We start from the raw sequence: 17,986 nt of genomic DNA on the forward strand, positions 1-17,986 counted from the left end.
TGCGAGTCCAGGAATTGTTTTTTAAAGGACCAAGAATCACAAAGGCTATATTTGCAAGTTTTTAAAATATTTTTATTATATTGCATGAACTCTTTTAACATCTTATAAATTTTAAGATACACTGTAGCAATAGATCATTAGTACCATAGCAGTTACACAAACATGATATGCCACCCCTGACAGAATAGAAAAATGGAGATTTTTTTTTAAAAAAAGATTGAGCTACAGAAGGTCATGAAATTGAAATGAGAATTAAATAGCATTCTAACTGTGTCTCAAAGAATTAACAAGTGGCAGTGGACTGCTTGTTCTCAGTATTTACAGCTTATAAGGGATGACCAGTATTGGCTTGGGAACACTCAGGCTGGAACTAGTCTTCTGAGATGCTGTGTGGCTCAATGCTGAAAACAGCTCTGCATGTTGAGTCCTTCTTTCCTCCCATGTTACATTCACTAAATGGTAGTTCATGCAGTTGCTGAGAGTGGAGGAAACAATACAAGGCAGTTACTTTTGAAGAGCATCAGCTGAAAAAGGGCACTTGCTCTTATTGGTGAGGCAGAAAAAGCAAGGACAGCTGGGGCTACAGTAGGCAGGATCAGTACTCCTGTATCAAGGACTCATTTCAGTGGCAGCCACACAACTCTCATGTCTGGTTTCAGACTCTGTTCCCAATAATTGTAGCTCACAGAACTGGGTTCCTGATTCAATTCATGCTCTTAGGCAACCATCTTATGTACACTTACCCAAGTGTAAGTTTTCTTGAACTAAATAGGACTTACTACTGAGGAACCATGTGTAGGACTGCAGTCTTGGCATACAAAGAACAGAAAAACTTTCCAACAGAACAGCTTATATGTAAAAATACTCATTTTTTACAAAGACACCGCATTTGTTGAAGTACAATAAACTGTTGTGCTTTAAAGTAGAAGAACAGTGTATTAGCAAGTGGAAAATGTACAAATATTTGACAAGTCTTTTATTATCTGCAAAGTTACTTTAAATTTCAGTTGGTAAAACGAATTGATATAAAATTTCAAAAATGCTAAGAATTATCAGAATTGCTTCAGAAATCTTGATTATGAAATGCTTTATTTGAAAGGGGTGGGATGGCTTCAGATGCTTACCAGCAATAATGCTTTTAATGTTTTTCAAAAGATAAAAAAGAAAAAGTTAAAATAAGTTTTAAAATATTTTAATATTCCAAATGTTTAGAAAGTTCAGTACAACTAAACCCAACAAGTGTAAATGTCATAGAATTTGAGGAAAAACATTAATATTTTATAAGGCTGTAATCCTAATATTACTTGGATATAAATTCCATTTAAGTTACTTAGAATAATTTTTCTAAGAAAATGTGCTTAGGATAAGGTTGACATTATCTTGCTCTTAATTTTTTTGTGCATACTCCAAAATCAGTGACAGAGGTAATTGATATATAAGTGGTAGCTTTTTCTGAACAGTGCCAACAGAGTGCAGGTTGTGTGGTGGTCACATGTTTGGGTATTCCATGTGCGTAGAAAACTTAAGAAATCTGAAAATGTTCAGCCTATCCTCTCTGACATGCATTTTTTCTATGTACTTCTTTCCTGTATATATTTTCTTAGTTACATTTCATGCAATCATTTCTTTTGGTACCCCCCCTAACTTTACAATAAATTCTACTCCAAGGATGGCTGTTGTCCTATAGGCCAGAGCCACAGCTTACCTTCTTCATATTCAGAAACACCAACAGGTAGTGCTGAAATGTGTTCCTAGTACACAAATTACGGTTAGGATACACTTAGGGTGCATACAGACAAATATACTGTGAATGGTGAGCTAGGAGTGAGCTCAGGAGAATGCTGATCAGTTAGTTCCTGTGGTATCACCCGCTCTGGTTTCCCAGAACCATTTTAAAAAATAACAAAACACAATGATTTTAAAATACACCAAGAGAAGAAACTTTCATGCTATGTTTTAAGAAACACAGCCCATCTGAAATATGGGAGAATAAAAGTCATACTAGCTTCTACGTAAGTACACTGGCATATTGTTTGCACTGCATAAGTGGAAGGAAGCTAGCCTCACTATACAGGGAGAATGCTTGCTTTCACTCCTGATCTCGGATGAGTCTTAAGACCTTTAGGCCTTGAACCTGGACATTTCTACTTGGAAGTACCTTCCGCAGAAATTAACTGGATTTACTAGATAAATGTGTTTAGGGCTGCAGTGTTTGTTATTTTCCACAGAAACAGAGCAGAACCAAACAAGTTCAATACAGGTTCTCTTCCGATCTGTTTTCTGGAATAAGAGAACTCTCAATCATAGGAGGCTGCCTAACAGAGACAGATCATTGGGCCATTGAACTCACTGCAGACTATGCTGGTTGGCCCTGGCCCTCCAGGACTTTAGAAAGGAGTACTACCCAATTTTAAGAACTCACTGCACCATATGGTCCTTTCCCCTTCACTTTGTCATTTTGAAAGGCTTGCTTTCAGACTGGAGAATTTGCTTGATACAAAGACTGTTCTGGACTGGCCCTACAAGGCCAATTTTCCCATGCAAGAAAGACATTGGCTAAATATATGGATAAGTTTATTCAGATAGGAAGTCCAAGAGATTTCAAATGGCTCTTTTCAAGCGGCACAATGGACTTGCAAGACTGGGACCACAGCAAAAAAAGGAGGCACATCATCAAATTGCTTAAGTACTACTCTGTCTCTATCTCTTTTAAGGCTATTCAGTAGCATGGGGTTGTTTCTGGAAGAAATGTCTTCTACAAAGCCATCATTTTGGCTAAGTTCGAAATAATATTTATCTTGGACACTGAGGGGCACATTCTGCCCTAATGTACAAACCTAGTTATTCTAAAAATGGAGCACAATTTGGCTCAATACATACTGGAGCAGCACATGAAAAGCAGAAGTCCGCATACTTGAAATACCATATGGATAACAAGTCCCTGAATTATTATTTTTGCCCCAAGTATATACAGAGAACAATGCGGTGGAATGTTATACAAGGTATCAAAAAAGGTTCTGATCTTGCATTTTAGATGAAAAACGGCAGCTTTTATCTCACTGCCTTGCAGGACATCTACATCAAACATTGTATGGTAAAATAACCATATCAGACACTGATTTGTTAAAAATAAAATCTTGTTGTTCACTCACTGTGTGCCTCTTCCCTATGACGATGCAACCCAGCAGTGCTTCTTCCTTGTCAAATGTCCGATTCCAGAGCACACAATGAAGGTTGCATTTGGGCTTCTTCTGCAGTATGTGTGCGCACCCCAACAGATGTATCCCAGCACATTTTAAAAACCAGAAGCTTTGTTCAAGTAATTGCTGAAAAGCAAGAAGAGCTGGTTTGCACTCTTAGGAAGGTGTAACCTTCTCTACGAATTGAGAAATGGAATGTTACCAGATTCTGGCTGTCTCTTATAAACTGAACATTTAAGTTTACAAATAAGATGCAAAGAGCCAAGGGGACACCAGACAGACCAAAATGCAGACATAACTGTAATTTTAATTTATTGGAATAAGTGGCCTCTCTTCTCTCTTCTTCCAGATATTGGTCTTGCTGTCTCTTTTAGTTAGAGGTGGCCTTCCCCGTTTCTTAGCTGGAGGAGGGCTAGCCTCATGGTCTTCCGTTTCTTTCTTCTTAGGCACCTCTTGTGTGTGCTGTTCTATGACTGGTTCAGTCCTCCCATCTGGCATGTGCTTCACAGTCTGATCTTCGGGGGTACAAACTGTGGTTCCACTTTCACTACTACTGAGATCCAAGTCTTCCAGGTAAAGGACCTTAGAATGTTGCATGCTTTTGATGAAGGTTTTCTCCCTCTCCAGTTTCCGACTGGGATTATGCTCATTCATGTCCACCCCAGAGTCCAAGCTAGTATCGTTACTCTCAGTCTTCCTGCCCTTCTTGAGGTCTATGAATGAATGCCTCACCTGAGCTATTGGCTTGCCATCCAATGAAACAAACCATGCCCGTGGATGCGGAGATTGTTTTCCTTTTGAAAGCTCCAGCAAGGTTTGCTCTGAAATGCCTTGAAGTTCGGATGAAAATGGTGTCATGACCACGGCTTCGTTTAGCGTCCCTGGAACAGAAACTGACTCCAGCAAGCTATTGGTGTAGCGCCCCCAATTTGCAGCTTGAGGGGATAAGCCTTGTTGGCTATCTAATGCAGCTGATTCATCTCTGGAGGTTGGCACCTGGAGGTGAGAGTGCATGGGCATCTTGGGTAATGTCTGGGTATAACTTTCCCGACTCATTGGCTCCATCATTGGGCTATAGACTAATTGCCCTTTCCTTGGCAAAGTGGCAGACTTGGCAGCATGCAGCTGCTCTGGAGAATGGAAAAGGTCAGATGTTTGAAGGATGGCAATAGGTTGGCTATAAAGATGCACCAGTTGCTCGGGGAGGGGAGTGAGACCATATATTTCCTCATTCATCGAGAGGTAGTGGTTCCGTTCTTGCAAGTCTCTAGCAGGAGAAATGCTGCCACCAATATGTTTTGCTGGCTGTAAATGCCTCACTCCTATGCTAGGTTCCAAGGACTGGGGTGAGCTACAGTGAGAATTTTTGCTGGAGAACTGGTATGAAATACCTTCTGTGTAGATTTTGAAACTGTCACAGCCTTTCCTCTCCTCCCCTTCAGCTGAAGCCCCTCTCTGGGGACTATAAGAGGATAATGTGGCTGAATACAACTGAGACTTGTCATCTGGCTTCAGTGATCCCTTGGAAATGCCAAGGTGATTTATGTGAGTTGTGGATGTTGTCTGGTCCTTTTTGGAGATGTCCCGTTTTGTCATATTTCTCCTCCTCTTTTTTGACTGGCCACATGTATCCCTAAGAAAAAAAGTGGGGAACCAATAATGTTAAAGCTCTACCTTGCCCACCAGCTGAAATCCTGACTGACATCAATGGGATTTAAGCTACCTGTTCAGGAGAGCAGCCTAGATATGTAACACATCCATTTTGTGTCAAATGACACAAGAATTGCACACCCTTATAGGTTATCTGCATACCTTTATTCTATTTATAAATGTTGCTTAGAAAACAGGGAAGAGTAGTACAGAGTCCTAGAGCTAGAATCTTCTACACATATGACTGCATGAACATAAGAACATAAAAATAGCTGGATCAGGCCAATGTCCTATCTAGTCCAGCAGGCTGTTCTCAGAGTGGCTGAACAGAGGACTGCAGAGGCCATACCTCAAATATCTTTTCAAAACAAGACTGAACCATCATTCCAAGACTCCAATCGACAAAGGATGAAACACATGAATACACTGTGTCATAACTGCACATCACTATAATCTTGTTACTTACCTGCAGTAGCAAAGGAGAACTGCAAAGAACCCAATGATAATGACGATGGTGCCTCCCAATATGGCTGTAAGGAACACTGTGTGGTATGCAGTTATATCCTTAGTGACCGAGGCAATGATGGAGTCTAAATTTATAACCATTGAAAAGGGAGAGAGAGAGAAGGTGATTTCTTATGCAAAACTGGATCCAACAATATATGGTGTCTTCCCATCATTTGTTTACTCTGTTTTTCCTTAACATTGTGTCACTGGATGTGCTGCTGATTTTTCCAGTCCTCATGAACACAGGGGTGGCTCACATGGGCAGAGATGATGTCCACTGTTTAGAGCCATGTTTTGGCATTAAGCAGTGCCTATATATACATATATACACACACATTCAAGCAATATTGATGGGAATCGTGCCTCAGTCAAGACACCTGAAATGCTGGAATGGGATGCCTTTTTTTAATGAGTATTTTTCATGCCTTAAATAATATAGCCCTGTTTGCATATTGTTTGTGTTGGTTTCTGTGTATTGCCACTGTGCAGTGCTTGGAGTCACAAGATTCCAGAGATTCCAGGCTGTTGGAAGTCTCACGGAAGACAGGAGACGGATGTGACGTTACTGTTTCCTGTTCCTTTGTTTTTCAGTTGTCTCTCTGCTCTCACAGAGAGAGCATGTTTATTTCTTTTCTGTCTGCGTAGTTAGAAATAAAACTCTTTGCAATGTAGCTCATATTTCTCAGCTCCTTCCCTGCTGCTGGATACTCTGCGTAATGAGGGAACGTGCCTGGAGCCTTATCAGAGGCTCAGGTCGTTAATCATCGTTGGAGGCAATTCCGAAGGACTCGATCGGAGGAGTAGATCAGTAGTAGCGGAATAGCGGAGGCTCTGACAGTTTGTGTATATGGCTTCAGTATGAGGCCTCGTTTTAGCCTTGCCTCTAAATCTATTTCTTTCAGTAATCACGTTACACATGGTTGTGTGAGAAGAAAACCCCAGTGGGCAAGCTCATGCTCCCAAGTAGGGGATGAAGTGATTAAGACACTTTATTGCATGAGGCCCATTTGCAGGGAGGAGCTTGCATGCTGGCCTTTCTTCTCACACAACCACACAGTTACTGGATGACAAAGGTGCAAGGTTTGAGGGCAGGGCTAAAAAGCTGATCATTACTACACAGAGATGCCCTACAATCAAGTAACCTGTGAATCGTACTTATATTTCCACTAGACCAGGGAACAAAGCCTATGATTCCTATTAAAGTTGGGAGGGGGGCATTCTTCCCTATCCCATGTTCTGACCGCCAACTTGCACATAATTATTCTCCTGCAAACTACAACAGCTAAGTTCCATTCAATGATTTCACATTTCCATGGGATACCTCTGGTTCCAGGCAGTGGAGCTGCTATCCAGTAACCAAGACTTGGAGCACTGTATGTCCATACAAGATGATCCTGTGCATCCTTCACCATGCCCAACCCGCGATTCACCCAGGCACCTGGGAGAAAGAAAGGCTTTCTTTTAGAAGGGCAAGATGCCTTTAAATCAAAGCACAATAAGCCCTGTCTAAAACTCTAGAGGTCAGATGTGCCCGTGATGTTTCCAGCTGCATGAATGGGGAATCTGTGGCCCTCTTGTATTGCCGGACTCCAGCTCCTATCATTCATGGGGAGCTGTCTTCAAACACTAAAACAGCTAAGACCTTTCCTGTTCAAAAGTTCCAAGTACACATCAAAGATCTCCATGTAAACGAACAAGATGTCAGAGTGGAGAAACAGCATGTACTATGAGTTATGCCAATTTGGATTTTCCAGGTACTCTTAAAGACATACTCAATTAAAAAAACAAAACAAAAAACTGTCAGGATTAATCCAAGCTCTCATGTGCCTAGTCATTAGGTTCCTGCTATGTATGAGTGGGACCTGACGGAGAAAGTCAAGCTACTTTAGTCTCCAGGTGGGGTAGGTAAGCTAATTGTTAACTCTGCTTCCCGCTTTTAAGGATTTGGATCCCTGGAAAGGACACCCACCTGAGGTTGAAGGGGGTGTTATGGCAGCCTACTTGTTAGCTTCTGGCAAGGTCCAATGACCATGTGGTGCTCTTTGTCTTTGACAAAGTGAAAATCCTAAAGCTACACAGCTTCAGCCCTGTGCTAATGCAGAACAGAGAACACACTCACCAGTTTTCATGTCAAAGGTCCATGCTGGGATAGGATCTCCTGCTTTGACAGCACTAGTAGGTAGGAGAGGCAATGTTATCTGAATGGGACCATCTACGTTCAGTTCTTTCCCAGCCGAAAACAGGTTTACACATATTGCAGCAAGGGGAGTTAATTCAATACTTTTGAAACCTAAACATATAAACAAGGAGATGATTTTATTTCATTTTCAGTGTGTGGGTGGGTGTTCCAAATTAGTCATCTGGAACCACAAAAGTTATATAGTCATAACATTTTTAGAATTTCCAATATGCAAACCAAAGGCTTATTCTACATATATGTACAGCTGTCTGCTTTTTATTATTAAAATGGAGAAAGATGGATATTAATGCATTTCCAAATTAACATATATTGGTCCTCTAAAAAATATCATTTCACAATAATTTATCGGGAAGAATATTTCAGTGAACATTCTAGCCAGCATCTCCAAAATCTCAAAATCTTTTCAAAAGGAGCAAATCCGTATTCCACCCAGCAGACAGACTAGTTTGCAGAAGCAAACATTTCCCTCTTCTCAATTATACTTTTTGATTATCTGGCTACTGATACAGAATGCACCTAGACCCATCACCACCACAGTAATAAAAAAATAATTAGGAAAATATGTCTCTACACATGCTCAATTTCAATAGCCATTAGTAGTGGTGGCAGTACAGAAATAAACCACTAGATGGTGATAAAAGGCATCAAAATAAGCTTCTATATTTAATCTTAATTATTTAATAGTATGACAGCACTTAAATAGTATGGAGCAGCACTTATTAAGAAACTGCCAGATTATTGGTTCATCTAGCTCAGGCTTCCTCAAACTTGGCCCTCCAGATGTTTGTGGCATACAACTCCCATGATCCCTAGCTAGCAGGACCAGTAGTAAGGGATGATGGGAATTGTAGTCTCAAAACATCTGGAGAGCCGAGTTTGAGGAAGCCTGATCTAGCTCATGTTGCTGAACTACACTCCCATCAGTCCAGTAAATATAGCCAGTGGCCAGGCATGATGGGAGTTGAAGTTCCGCAACATCTGGAGGGCCTACCCTTTTGATGGGCAACTGTGCTTCAGGATTGCAAACAAAGATCTAAGGCGAAAAATCTATTTTGCAGGTGGCAGAATTGTCACCATCCCTCTACAAAATGCAGTATGGTATCTGTACTATGGTTTATGTATCTGAGCACATAGAGTAGGGTAGGTGTACAATCGGTAGCAGGGCAAACAAAATTCAGAAGTAAATCCACTAAGCATGATACTCAGGGACCTACAAAAGATCAGTTCAAAATGAATTTCGAAGATGTGTGGATAGTAAAGTGCTTTTCCACTTTGGCAAACAACAGCAACTGTGGAATGGATGAATCAATGTAACTCGGTTAGCTCAGAACAAACACACACTAATCTGAGAGGCTGAGCATTAACCAACCCTTTTTCTAATCTAAGCTTTCTGACATTCAGTTTATAAACATGGGATCTACTTATAAATATGCAGGGGGAAATTGAATCAGAACACTATCATGTAAAAGAAAGAAAGAAAAACAGCAATTAATTAATATGCATGTTTCCCTGCAGCATCTGAATACTTAAGACATCTTAAAATATTAACTGTATCAACTAAAATATTCATTAGCTTTATATATATATATATATATATATATATATATATATCCAAGTCTTCTGCATTTAACCATAAGAATTCTAATTTCTATGCCCAGTCAAAATGTTGTGAAAACCTTCCAGATGCATGGTGTAATATTACACATTGTCACATTTGTCACTCTCCATTTCTACAAGCTTAACAGACCTGTGCACAAATGACTCATCTTGGCACAGCTTGCAGAGGGAGAGAGAGAGAGAGAGAGAGAGAGAGAAAGGCTCAAGAACAGAATTAAGTATCCGAATCCTTCTCAAAATGTGCACACAGTTAGATGTGGGTCACAAGAAAACTGTCAAATATCATGTATCAATTAACTTCCACCTGCCCCTAGGATAAAAGCTGGGTGTTTTTTAGTTTTTTTGCAGGACCACATAAATAATTTAAAAAGAAACACATCAGAGAGATTTCAGGAGGATCAAGGGGAAAAAATGAAAGCTGCTTTATTTGCTGATTCGTCAGCTGCAAAAGGTGTAGGCATACATTATTAATCCCTGTGTGTCTCGGTGTGTTCAAATACCCTTTGAAAGAGTAGTGATCAGTGGCAGAAATGGAAAAAAACTAGGCAGCCATTTATTGTTTGTTTATTTTAAACATCAATGATTATCATTCATTATACAGCTCAATAATGAAATCATTTTTTTGGGAGGGGGTACATTGGGCTAAGAGAAGGATTCCCACTAGTGCAAGGGGAATTCAAACCCCCCACCGGGGGGGGGGCATGCCCCCAGAGGTATCTCCATATCTGCTCTGAAGGGTTGGAAGCAACATCCAGAGCAGATTTAGGGGATGCCTTGAAGGTTCTGTTGTGCAAGGAAAGAGCTTGGGCTGACGGAACCTTACTCTTAGCACTGGTCTGGAATACAAGCCACACACTGTGGCACAGAGACTTAATTCAAAACAAAACAAGGGAGAATACACTGAAACTTTGGTGAGAGCACTCCAGTGTACAAGGATCAAAACTAGGACCCTCGTACCTACGGGACCGCCTCTCCTGGTACAGCCTACGGAGGACCTTACGGTCTACAAATAATAACACCTTGGAGATCCCAGGCCTCAGAGAGATTAGACTGGCCAGGGCCAGGGCTTTTTCAGCCTTGGCCCCAGCCTGGTGGAACGCTCTGCCACAAGAGATCAGGGCCCTGCGGGATTTGACATCTTTCCGCAGGGCCTGCAAGACAGAGTTGTTCCTCCAGGCCTTTGGTCAGGGCTCGACCTGACTCCCCGTTTCTTTTTGTATAAGAACTAATATGAAAGAGGTCTCCCAGCATTCTCACAGGCCTATATAAGATCAGCGTAAACAGTTGGGCTGATGAGCATTTAGTGTTCCCAACCCTAACCCTGCGGAAAGCCATCTAATTAGACTTTAATTTGATTTTGACCTGTTTTTAGGAGGTAATTTAATTATTGTTTGGTTTTATACTAATGTTATACATTTGATGTTAGCCGCCCTGAGCCCAACTTCGGCTGGGGAGGGCGGGATATAAATAAAAGTTTATTGTTGTTGTTGTTTAGAATACAGTATTCTACATTGACATTTTTCTTTCTGTAAATGATGTGGGGATCTTGAGTTGGTAAGAATTTGTACAATGGCACTGTTGCCAATATAAATGGAGATTTTAAAATTTCTATAGTTATTGGCCAATCAAAGAAGGTGCAGACAAATAACTTCCCTCCTCTCTTGCAACAAGCTGGGGACGACAAAATCTATGCCAGCAACAAATGTAGGGGTGCGTGCTGGCTCTGAACATACCCCAAATTACAAGATGAATCAAGGGTGATTCAGGGAACGTTCTCGCGAGTTGGATCACACAATTAACAATGTGTTTTGAGAAAAATCAGAGACTCTTTACACTTCCAAGGTGGATAAATTGTTATTCAGCTACAATATTACATTTCAAGTCCTAACCTGTGGGTCTAAAAACCTATGCCGCTAATGTTTTAAAGGGATAGTCTTCAGATCCTTGCTGTATATCTTCAAAAGCTAGTGGAAAATCTGACATACCTGACTTATTTAAAAGAATTCCAGTTGTATAAAGAAAATGGTCCACTTTCAAAAACTGCTGTGGCACTGTAAGGTAGGCTGTAACATTTGTGATATGGTGGTTCATAGGAAGTTTTATTAAATATTTTGGAAACTGAACACTTGGTTGAGATTTGGCATCTGAAAAAGAGGAAGAATTCAAAGCCAGCAATTTCACAGCGCTTCTTTCAAAGAGTTAACACTTTTGATTGGCAAAACTTTTAACTGGCATTCAAAAATTAATGTTCAAGCATGAACCACTTGCACCTCTTATCAATGTGCATCTTATATGAGCATTCAGGCAATATGCTACATTTGGGTGTTGAGACCCATAAGAGTATCTTCGTATAGAACCTAGGCTTCTATCTATTCCAGACTCTCAATACAGTATGTCTAACAAATGATTTTTAAACTCCCTAACTAGAACCTTGTCATACCACAGATACCCATGCCATCCAAACCTTAAATTGTGACCTTCTAATTCCAAATTTATTTTATTTCTCAAGGTCACCCACTTCTTCATCCAAACTAGGCAACTGGCTGCAAAGTACAGTTTCAAGTCAGACAGTCCCAATCCTCCCCTTTCCTTTGCATCTTGCTGTAAGGGTAAAGGTAAAGGGACCCCTGACCATTAGGTCCAGTCGTGGCCAACTCTGGGATTGCGGCGTTCATCTCGCTTTATTAGCCGAGGAAGCCGGTGTACAGCTTCCGGGTCATGTGGCCAGCATGACTAAGCCGCTTCTGGAGAAGCAGAGCAGCGCACGGAAACGCCGTTTATCATCCCACCGGAGCGGTACCTATTTATCTACTTGCACTTTGACGTACTTTTGAACTGCTAGGTTGGCAGGAGCAGGGACCGAATAACGGGAGCTCACCCCATCGCGGGGATTCGAACCGCCAACCTTCTGATCGGCAAGTCCTAGGCTCTGTGGTTTAACCCACAGCGCCACCCGCGTCCCTGCAACTTGCTGTACTTTCAGTTTAACATGTTTTTTTACCTTTCCATAAAAACTTAGATAAATCTTTAGTACTGCTGTTACTTACCAGATAGTTTCCCAGTAATCAAAATTGTATCATCAAACAACCATATATTTGCCTGGCTTTGGGGGAACAGTGAGAGTGTGACTGATGAATATACTGTGGGAAGACAAAATAATAGGAATACATTACTACAAAGGTTTATGTACTGGAAAAGAAAGCTAGAAAAAAGACTTACAGTTCTGCAGAATGGTAAAATTTAGGACACCACAGTGATGGATACAAAAGAGGACTGGTATTTCACATGGAAACCAGGAAATCAAAAGCCTTTGTTTCCTGCTGTAAATTTGCCAGAGTTTCTTACTATGTGCAAACTGGGTTTATGACCCTTACTTTAAACAAAACTAGAGTTTAAACTAAGCAGAGTTTCTCCACTAAGAATATAATGAGGCAATCTGATTAGTTTAAAGTCATCAGTTTCAAAACTATATGCCTACGCACAAGCTGTTATTTTTATGCATTAGTTTATGTTGGGAATTTGTTTTAGCCTTTCTGCTTTGGTATTCTGGAGGGAAAATAATATAACAAAACTGAAGAGGCATTAAAAAAGGATGCTTTAGTTGAGATTTCTGCATTGCATGGGGTTGGACTAGATGACATTTAGGGTCCAACTCTATAATTCTATGACCTATAGCACAGAGTAAGAATTGTGCCATTCCCAACTCATCAGGAAAACACATGATTATCGTTTGAGACAATATGCTCCAGTTTCACAAACTGTTCAACCTCCTTCAAAATAATTCAGTATTGTATTCAATATTTGGGGCAGACCTGCATTAATTACAGTATTTTCATGGAAGCATTTGATATATATTTTATATCTCTTTCAAGACGGCGGCATTTACCTTTGCAGTTGCATTCAGCACAACATACTTTCGTGTGACTTCATTAAGTCACATTCATTTGATGAAAATTAGATGGATTACCAAAAAGCAGGAAGAAAGTTCAAGTGCATTCAGCTTAATAGGATCTTAAAAGGGGCTTACTCACTTGGCATTCTTCCAGTCTTCCAAGGCAAAGGTGTTAACATATAACCATCTTTATAAGATGCAATAGTTAAACTTAGACCTAGCTGATAGGGAACTTGTATCAATACTGCTCCATTATTTCCAGTCAGCGTGGAATTTGTTTTTGTGTAATTGACAAATACTTCCACAATCGCTTGGCTTAAATATTGATGGCTGATGATGTCGTTGACTTGCACTTTCAGTGTAAACATAGATCCTAAATAAGACAAAAGGAGAAAGACAATCCTCAACGTTATATATGCTTTGAAAGCTTGCTAGGGATGGGCTTTCCTAGTTCAAAAGAAAGCTTTTTTTCACTCCAGAAGAAAATGGTCCAACTAAGATAAAAGAGTTGGAGACTTTAAATCTGAATTCTTGAGGAAATACACTAATGTAGTTCACGCAATGGTAACTTGATTTGGAATAATTGCACACATCTGCTTAAAACAGGTCAGGATCAAACCGAGAAGAAAGCACAGTTCATACATTACTGGGTTGTGGACTTTATTCCTACAAATAAACTTGCATTTCACCACATACCTTCAATAAGTCATGCACTGGTTTTGCACATACAGTGGTACCTCGGGTTACATACCCTTCAGGTTACAGACTCTGCTAACCCAGAAATAGTACCTCAGGTTAAGAACTTTGCTTCAGGATGAGAACAGAAATCGGGCTCTGGCGGTGTGGCGGCAGCAGGAGGCCCCATTAGCTAAAGTGCTGCTTCAGGTTAAGAACAGTTTCAGGTTAAGAACGGACCTCCGGAACGAATTAAGTACTTAACCCGAGGTACCACTATATATTCATAACTTGAAAACTAAAGCAACTACCATGCTTTAGTAATAAGAAGGCAAAAAAGAGGAGTGCAATATCATTCTGTGGATTATCCTGTGAGATACGGAATGGCATCTCCCAGATACTAGAATCTGTGATTGTTTGATAGTCTCTGGATCTAATAGTTTTTATTGCTATATAAGGTGGCTTATATTAGGGACATGGGTGGCGCTGTGGTCTAAACCACTGAGCCTAGGGCTTGCCAATCGGAAGTTTGGCAGTTCAAATCCCCACCACGGGATGAGCTTCCATTGCTCGATCCCAGCTCCTGCCAACCTAACAGTTTGAAAGCACACCAGTGAAAGTAGATAAATGGGTACCGCTCTGGCGGGAAGGTAAACGGCGTTTCCGTGAGCTGCTCTGGTTTTGGTGCATTTTAAACTGTATTTTAACTTATATTTTAATCAACTGTTTTTGTTTTGTTTTTACTGTATTTATATTCAGTGTTAGCAGCCCTGAGCCCGGTCTTTATTTATTTTTTAAAGCTGTTTCCCTGTCCTAGACCCATTTTTCACTTGTGTCTTTGGAAATTTATGGTTTGTTTGCTCAAGATCTAAAACACTATCTTACTGAGAAGTGAAAACAGTTTTTGTACCAATATATTCCAAGAGGGGATGGTATTAGTGAGTTTTCTTTTTCTTCATGACTGGTTGAATAAACCAGTTGTGTAGGAGTGAAAACATTTGTTGTGAGTGTGCCGTCTCTGCTTCCGAGACCTGCTTTAATCACCAAAGTGCATGTTTACGAAAGCAGAAAAGGGAAGGGGGTGGGGGGGAAGAACAATGGAGTAAAGCAATTTTAAAAGCAGTTTAAAAGTTGTTTTGTTTGCTTGTTTGTTTGTTTGTTTACAGCCTGCCAATAATCCTTCGACAGAGTGACTCAATTAGAAACAGAGTAAAACGGCTCACTCTGTACCTTTTCCTTGGATGTTAACTCATCAAGTAAACCGTATATGCAGTGCTGTCTAACAAGCATTCATTATAATCACTGCTAGCAAAGTGATGAACACTGAAGCAGCAACACCAACAATGGATGATTTTCCAGTTAATTTTTACTGGATATATTTTGTGCCACGTTATACATTACACACAAGTGCATTTATTAACCCAACAGCTACTTCTTCTAAAGAAAAATGGCTTTAGGAAGGGCAATTTGGGGGGGATAAATAGAGAGCAGAGAGGTGAAGGGGGGGGTGCACCAGTCTTTCCCCATTTGCCGCTTTCCATCTCCTCTCACCCCTTCTCCACTCCAAACCTCTATACCTGAAACTGCTTGTCCCTAGGATGTATGTAATATTTGATTTGGCTTTTTATCTTACCTCCTCCTTCTCTGCATGCAAGGTTTGACATAAAATCAGTGTGGTGATCTTTTCTTCCTTTTAAAAATCTCCCCTATTTTGAAAATGCCAGGCATACGCTTACGATTTATTTCCTGAAGGCTGCCTCTAACATGCATTTCCATCTCACAAGCGAAGCAGCTGTGAGCCCCCACACTGGGTGATTTGTTTGGTCTTAGCTGACTGAACAACCATCATTTTCCATGTCTCACTTTTGCTTTTGTAGAACATGCTATTTCCTGATCAGCCTTATTAGGGATACAAAAGGTGCACTGACCTATAAAGAAAAAATCAGTTATTCTGAAGATAATCAGGCCCTGTAAACCCAGCATGCATAGTGTTATTGTAGGGCCAACAAGAAGGGAATTTATACGGAGTCAACACACAACATGTGTGTGGGGTTTTTTTGGGGGGGGGGGTGCTTCCACGCCAGTGGTTTTCCTGAAACCACATTCCCACAGTTTAATATCACTTATATCCTTTCTACCTTTAACTTGCCAATAACCCTGGTAAGTAACTGTGGGATAGAGGAGTGGTAGAAGGCCCAGCTGATATAGTTACTATATTTAACAAATATACTGATGTTTATTAATTATGAGATTTTGTAGCGTACAAGCTGATGTGGTTACTTTATGATGTGGATTCTCCTCCCTTGGAGGTCTTTAAGCAGTGCTAGATGCTTAAATCTGTCATGGATGCTTTAATTGAGATTCCTGCTTTGGAGGGGGTTGAATTAGACGACCCCCCTGGGCCCCTTCCAACTCTATGATCCTCTGTCTCTCAATAGAACAAACGAGTTTACTTGACAAGTCACAGGACTAAGGTAAAATTATCTATAAATTGGTAGAAGGGCAATGTGTTAAGGTTGCTTTTGTTTGTTAAATTGCCAATTGCATATAAGTGTGCTTTACTTTGATACACAGCCTTTTTGTATGACATCGTTACAATATACATTTCAGGAGAAGAAAGTTCTGAACTGGTCATACATTCATTTGAATGTGATTTGCAAATCTTGGATTTGAGCTTTATAATGCACACAAGCTATTTTAAATCAAGAGGAGAAGACAGGTTTGTCAAAACTTGTTCCTCCCCATGAAAAATGCAGGTCACAAGCCACCACACATCGGAAAAATCTTGAGAGCTTTCTTCAGTCAAATACACCCCAAAGGCTATATTTAGCATACCCTTGCATCAAATTATTTAATTCAGCATTTAGAGCAGGCATTCTCGTATTCTTATTCTACGGGGGGGGGGGGGAGGGAGTCAAGCCTCATCACAATTAGTGGGGAAAAAAAACAATGGGAGACAGCTGGTACATATTCACTTAATTACTGCTACTGTTCAGTGCTTATTGAGCAGAATGTAAGCTAGGTGTTATACAAATGTGTCACAAAGTCCCTACCGAGAGGGCTTACCGGTGAAGCTATCACCAGTTTGGTGGCAGTTTGATCCCACTCGAAAAATGCTTTCGTTATGTCGTTAGAAATGCAAGTTCAATTGTTACATCTGCAGACCAGTACAATATTGTCCAGTGTAGTTATCTCTGTTTGGGGCTGTTTTGCTTCTCCTGCTAATTATGCTAATTAGGACCAGAAGTCTGCCATATGGAATGCTAGGAATCAGCACAGTCCCTGTGTAGCTTGCAGGGCAGAGGTGGCTAACCTGAGGCCCTCCAGATGTTGCTGGACTTACAACTCTCATCATCCCTGACCAGGGCCAAAGCTGGCTGGGGCTGAGGGGAATCCATCCTCATTTGCAGGGCCACAGGTTCCCTCTCTCTGAAGTAGTACTGGACACCTGAATCTCCATGCATCACAGACTCAACCAATCCTTTGTCTGAAGCAGCTGGAGTAAACTTCTATTGCAAAGCAAACAGAAAATGATTTCCCCTCCACTCCCCAGCAGAAGGCATATGCAAAGTATACAATACTAGCAGTATGATGTAAATAAAAAAAGAGTAAATGGTGTCCTTTTAAAAGTAATTTCTTTTTTGTCAAAGAGGGTAGAAGGTAGAAGAATATATATTTTTAAATGAATGCTTTACATAAACCACGTAAGAGGTTTAGCTGATTGTTATTAAAATTCTGTTGAATAATAATAATAATAAAAAAAACCTGTGTGTCTCATAAACTGTTTTAATACTATATACAGGAGAGAATAATTTTCAATTGTCCTTTATCTCCAAGGCAAATGCTTTATTTATTCATGGAAAGATCTTTTATCCAGCCTTTCCATTTTAGCAAAAGCACACAAGGCAGCTAACATTCATTAATTATAGAGGCCAATCAATAACGAATTAAGAGTGAATGTTAATTAAAATATTAACAAATGAACGGGGGGGGGGGAGGTAAAAAACATTTCTGATCAAAAGTTAAAAATAATGCCTGCCAGCATAAACATGTTTTTCAAAGGACATTAAGTGAAGTCACCAAACAAATCATAGCACTGTAGAGCTGGAAGGGACCACAAGGATCATCTAGTCCAACCCCCTGCAATGCAAGAATCTTGAATCCGCAACCCTGAGATTAAGAGTCTCATGCTCTACTGAAATCACCCAAGGGGTAACTGTTCTACAACCCAGGAACTGCCATGGA

At 40.4% G+C, this 17,986-nt stretch overlaps 1 protein-coding gene across 1 annotated transcript in view; it reads right to left on the bottom strand.

The window, feature by feature from the left end:
- Positions 1-50: 50 nt before the first annotated feature.
- The window catches only part of FAM171B (family with sequence similarity 171 member B), a 30,239-nt gene continuing 12,303 nt past the window's right edge, over positions 51-17,986 (bottom strand). The window contains exons 2-8 of the mRNA XM_081023917.1: positions 13,206-13,439; positions 12,222-12,314; positions 11,160-11,318; positions 7,477-7,647; positions 6,679-6,795; positions 5,317-5,440; positions 51-4,833 (exon numbers count right to left, since the gene is read on the bottom strand). Of these exons, the coding sequence (XP_080880043.1) occupies positions 3,507-4,833; positions 5,317-5,440; positions 6,679-6,795; positions 7,477-7,647; positions 11,160-11,318; positions 12,222-12,314; positions 13,206-13,439 (2,225 nt within the window). The 3' untranslated portion in view covers positions 51-3,506. The remainder of the gene's footprint in view (positions 4,834-5,316; positions 5,441-6,678; positions 6,796-7,476; positions 7,648-11,159; positions 11,319-12,221; positions 12,315-13,205; positions 13,440-17,986) is intronic.

This window comes from Podarcis pityusensis (assembly GCF_964106645.2).
Source record: "Podarcis pityusensis genome assembly, chromosome: 1".
Classification (NCBI taxonomy): Eukaryota; Metazoa; Chordata; class Lepidosauria; order Squamata; family Lacertidae; genus Podarcis; species Podarcis pityusensis.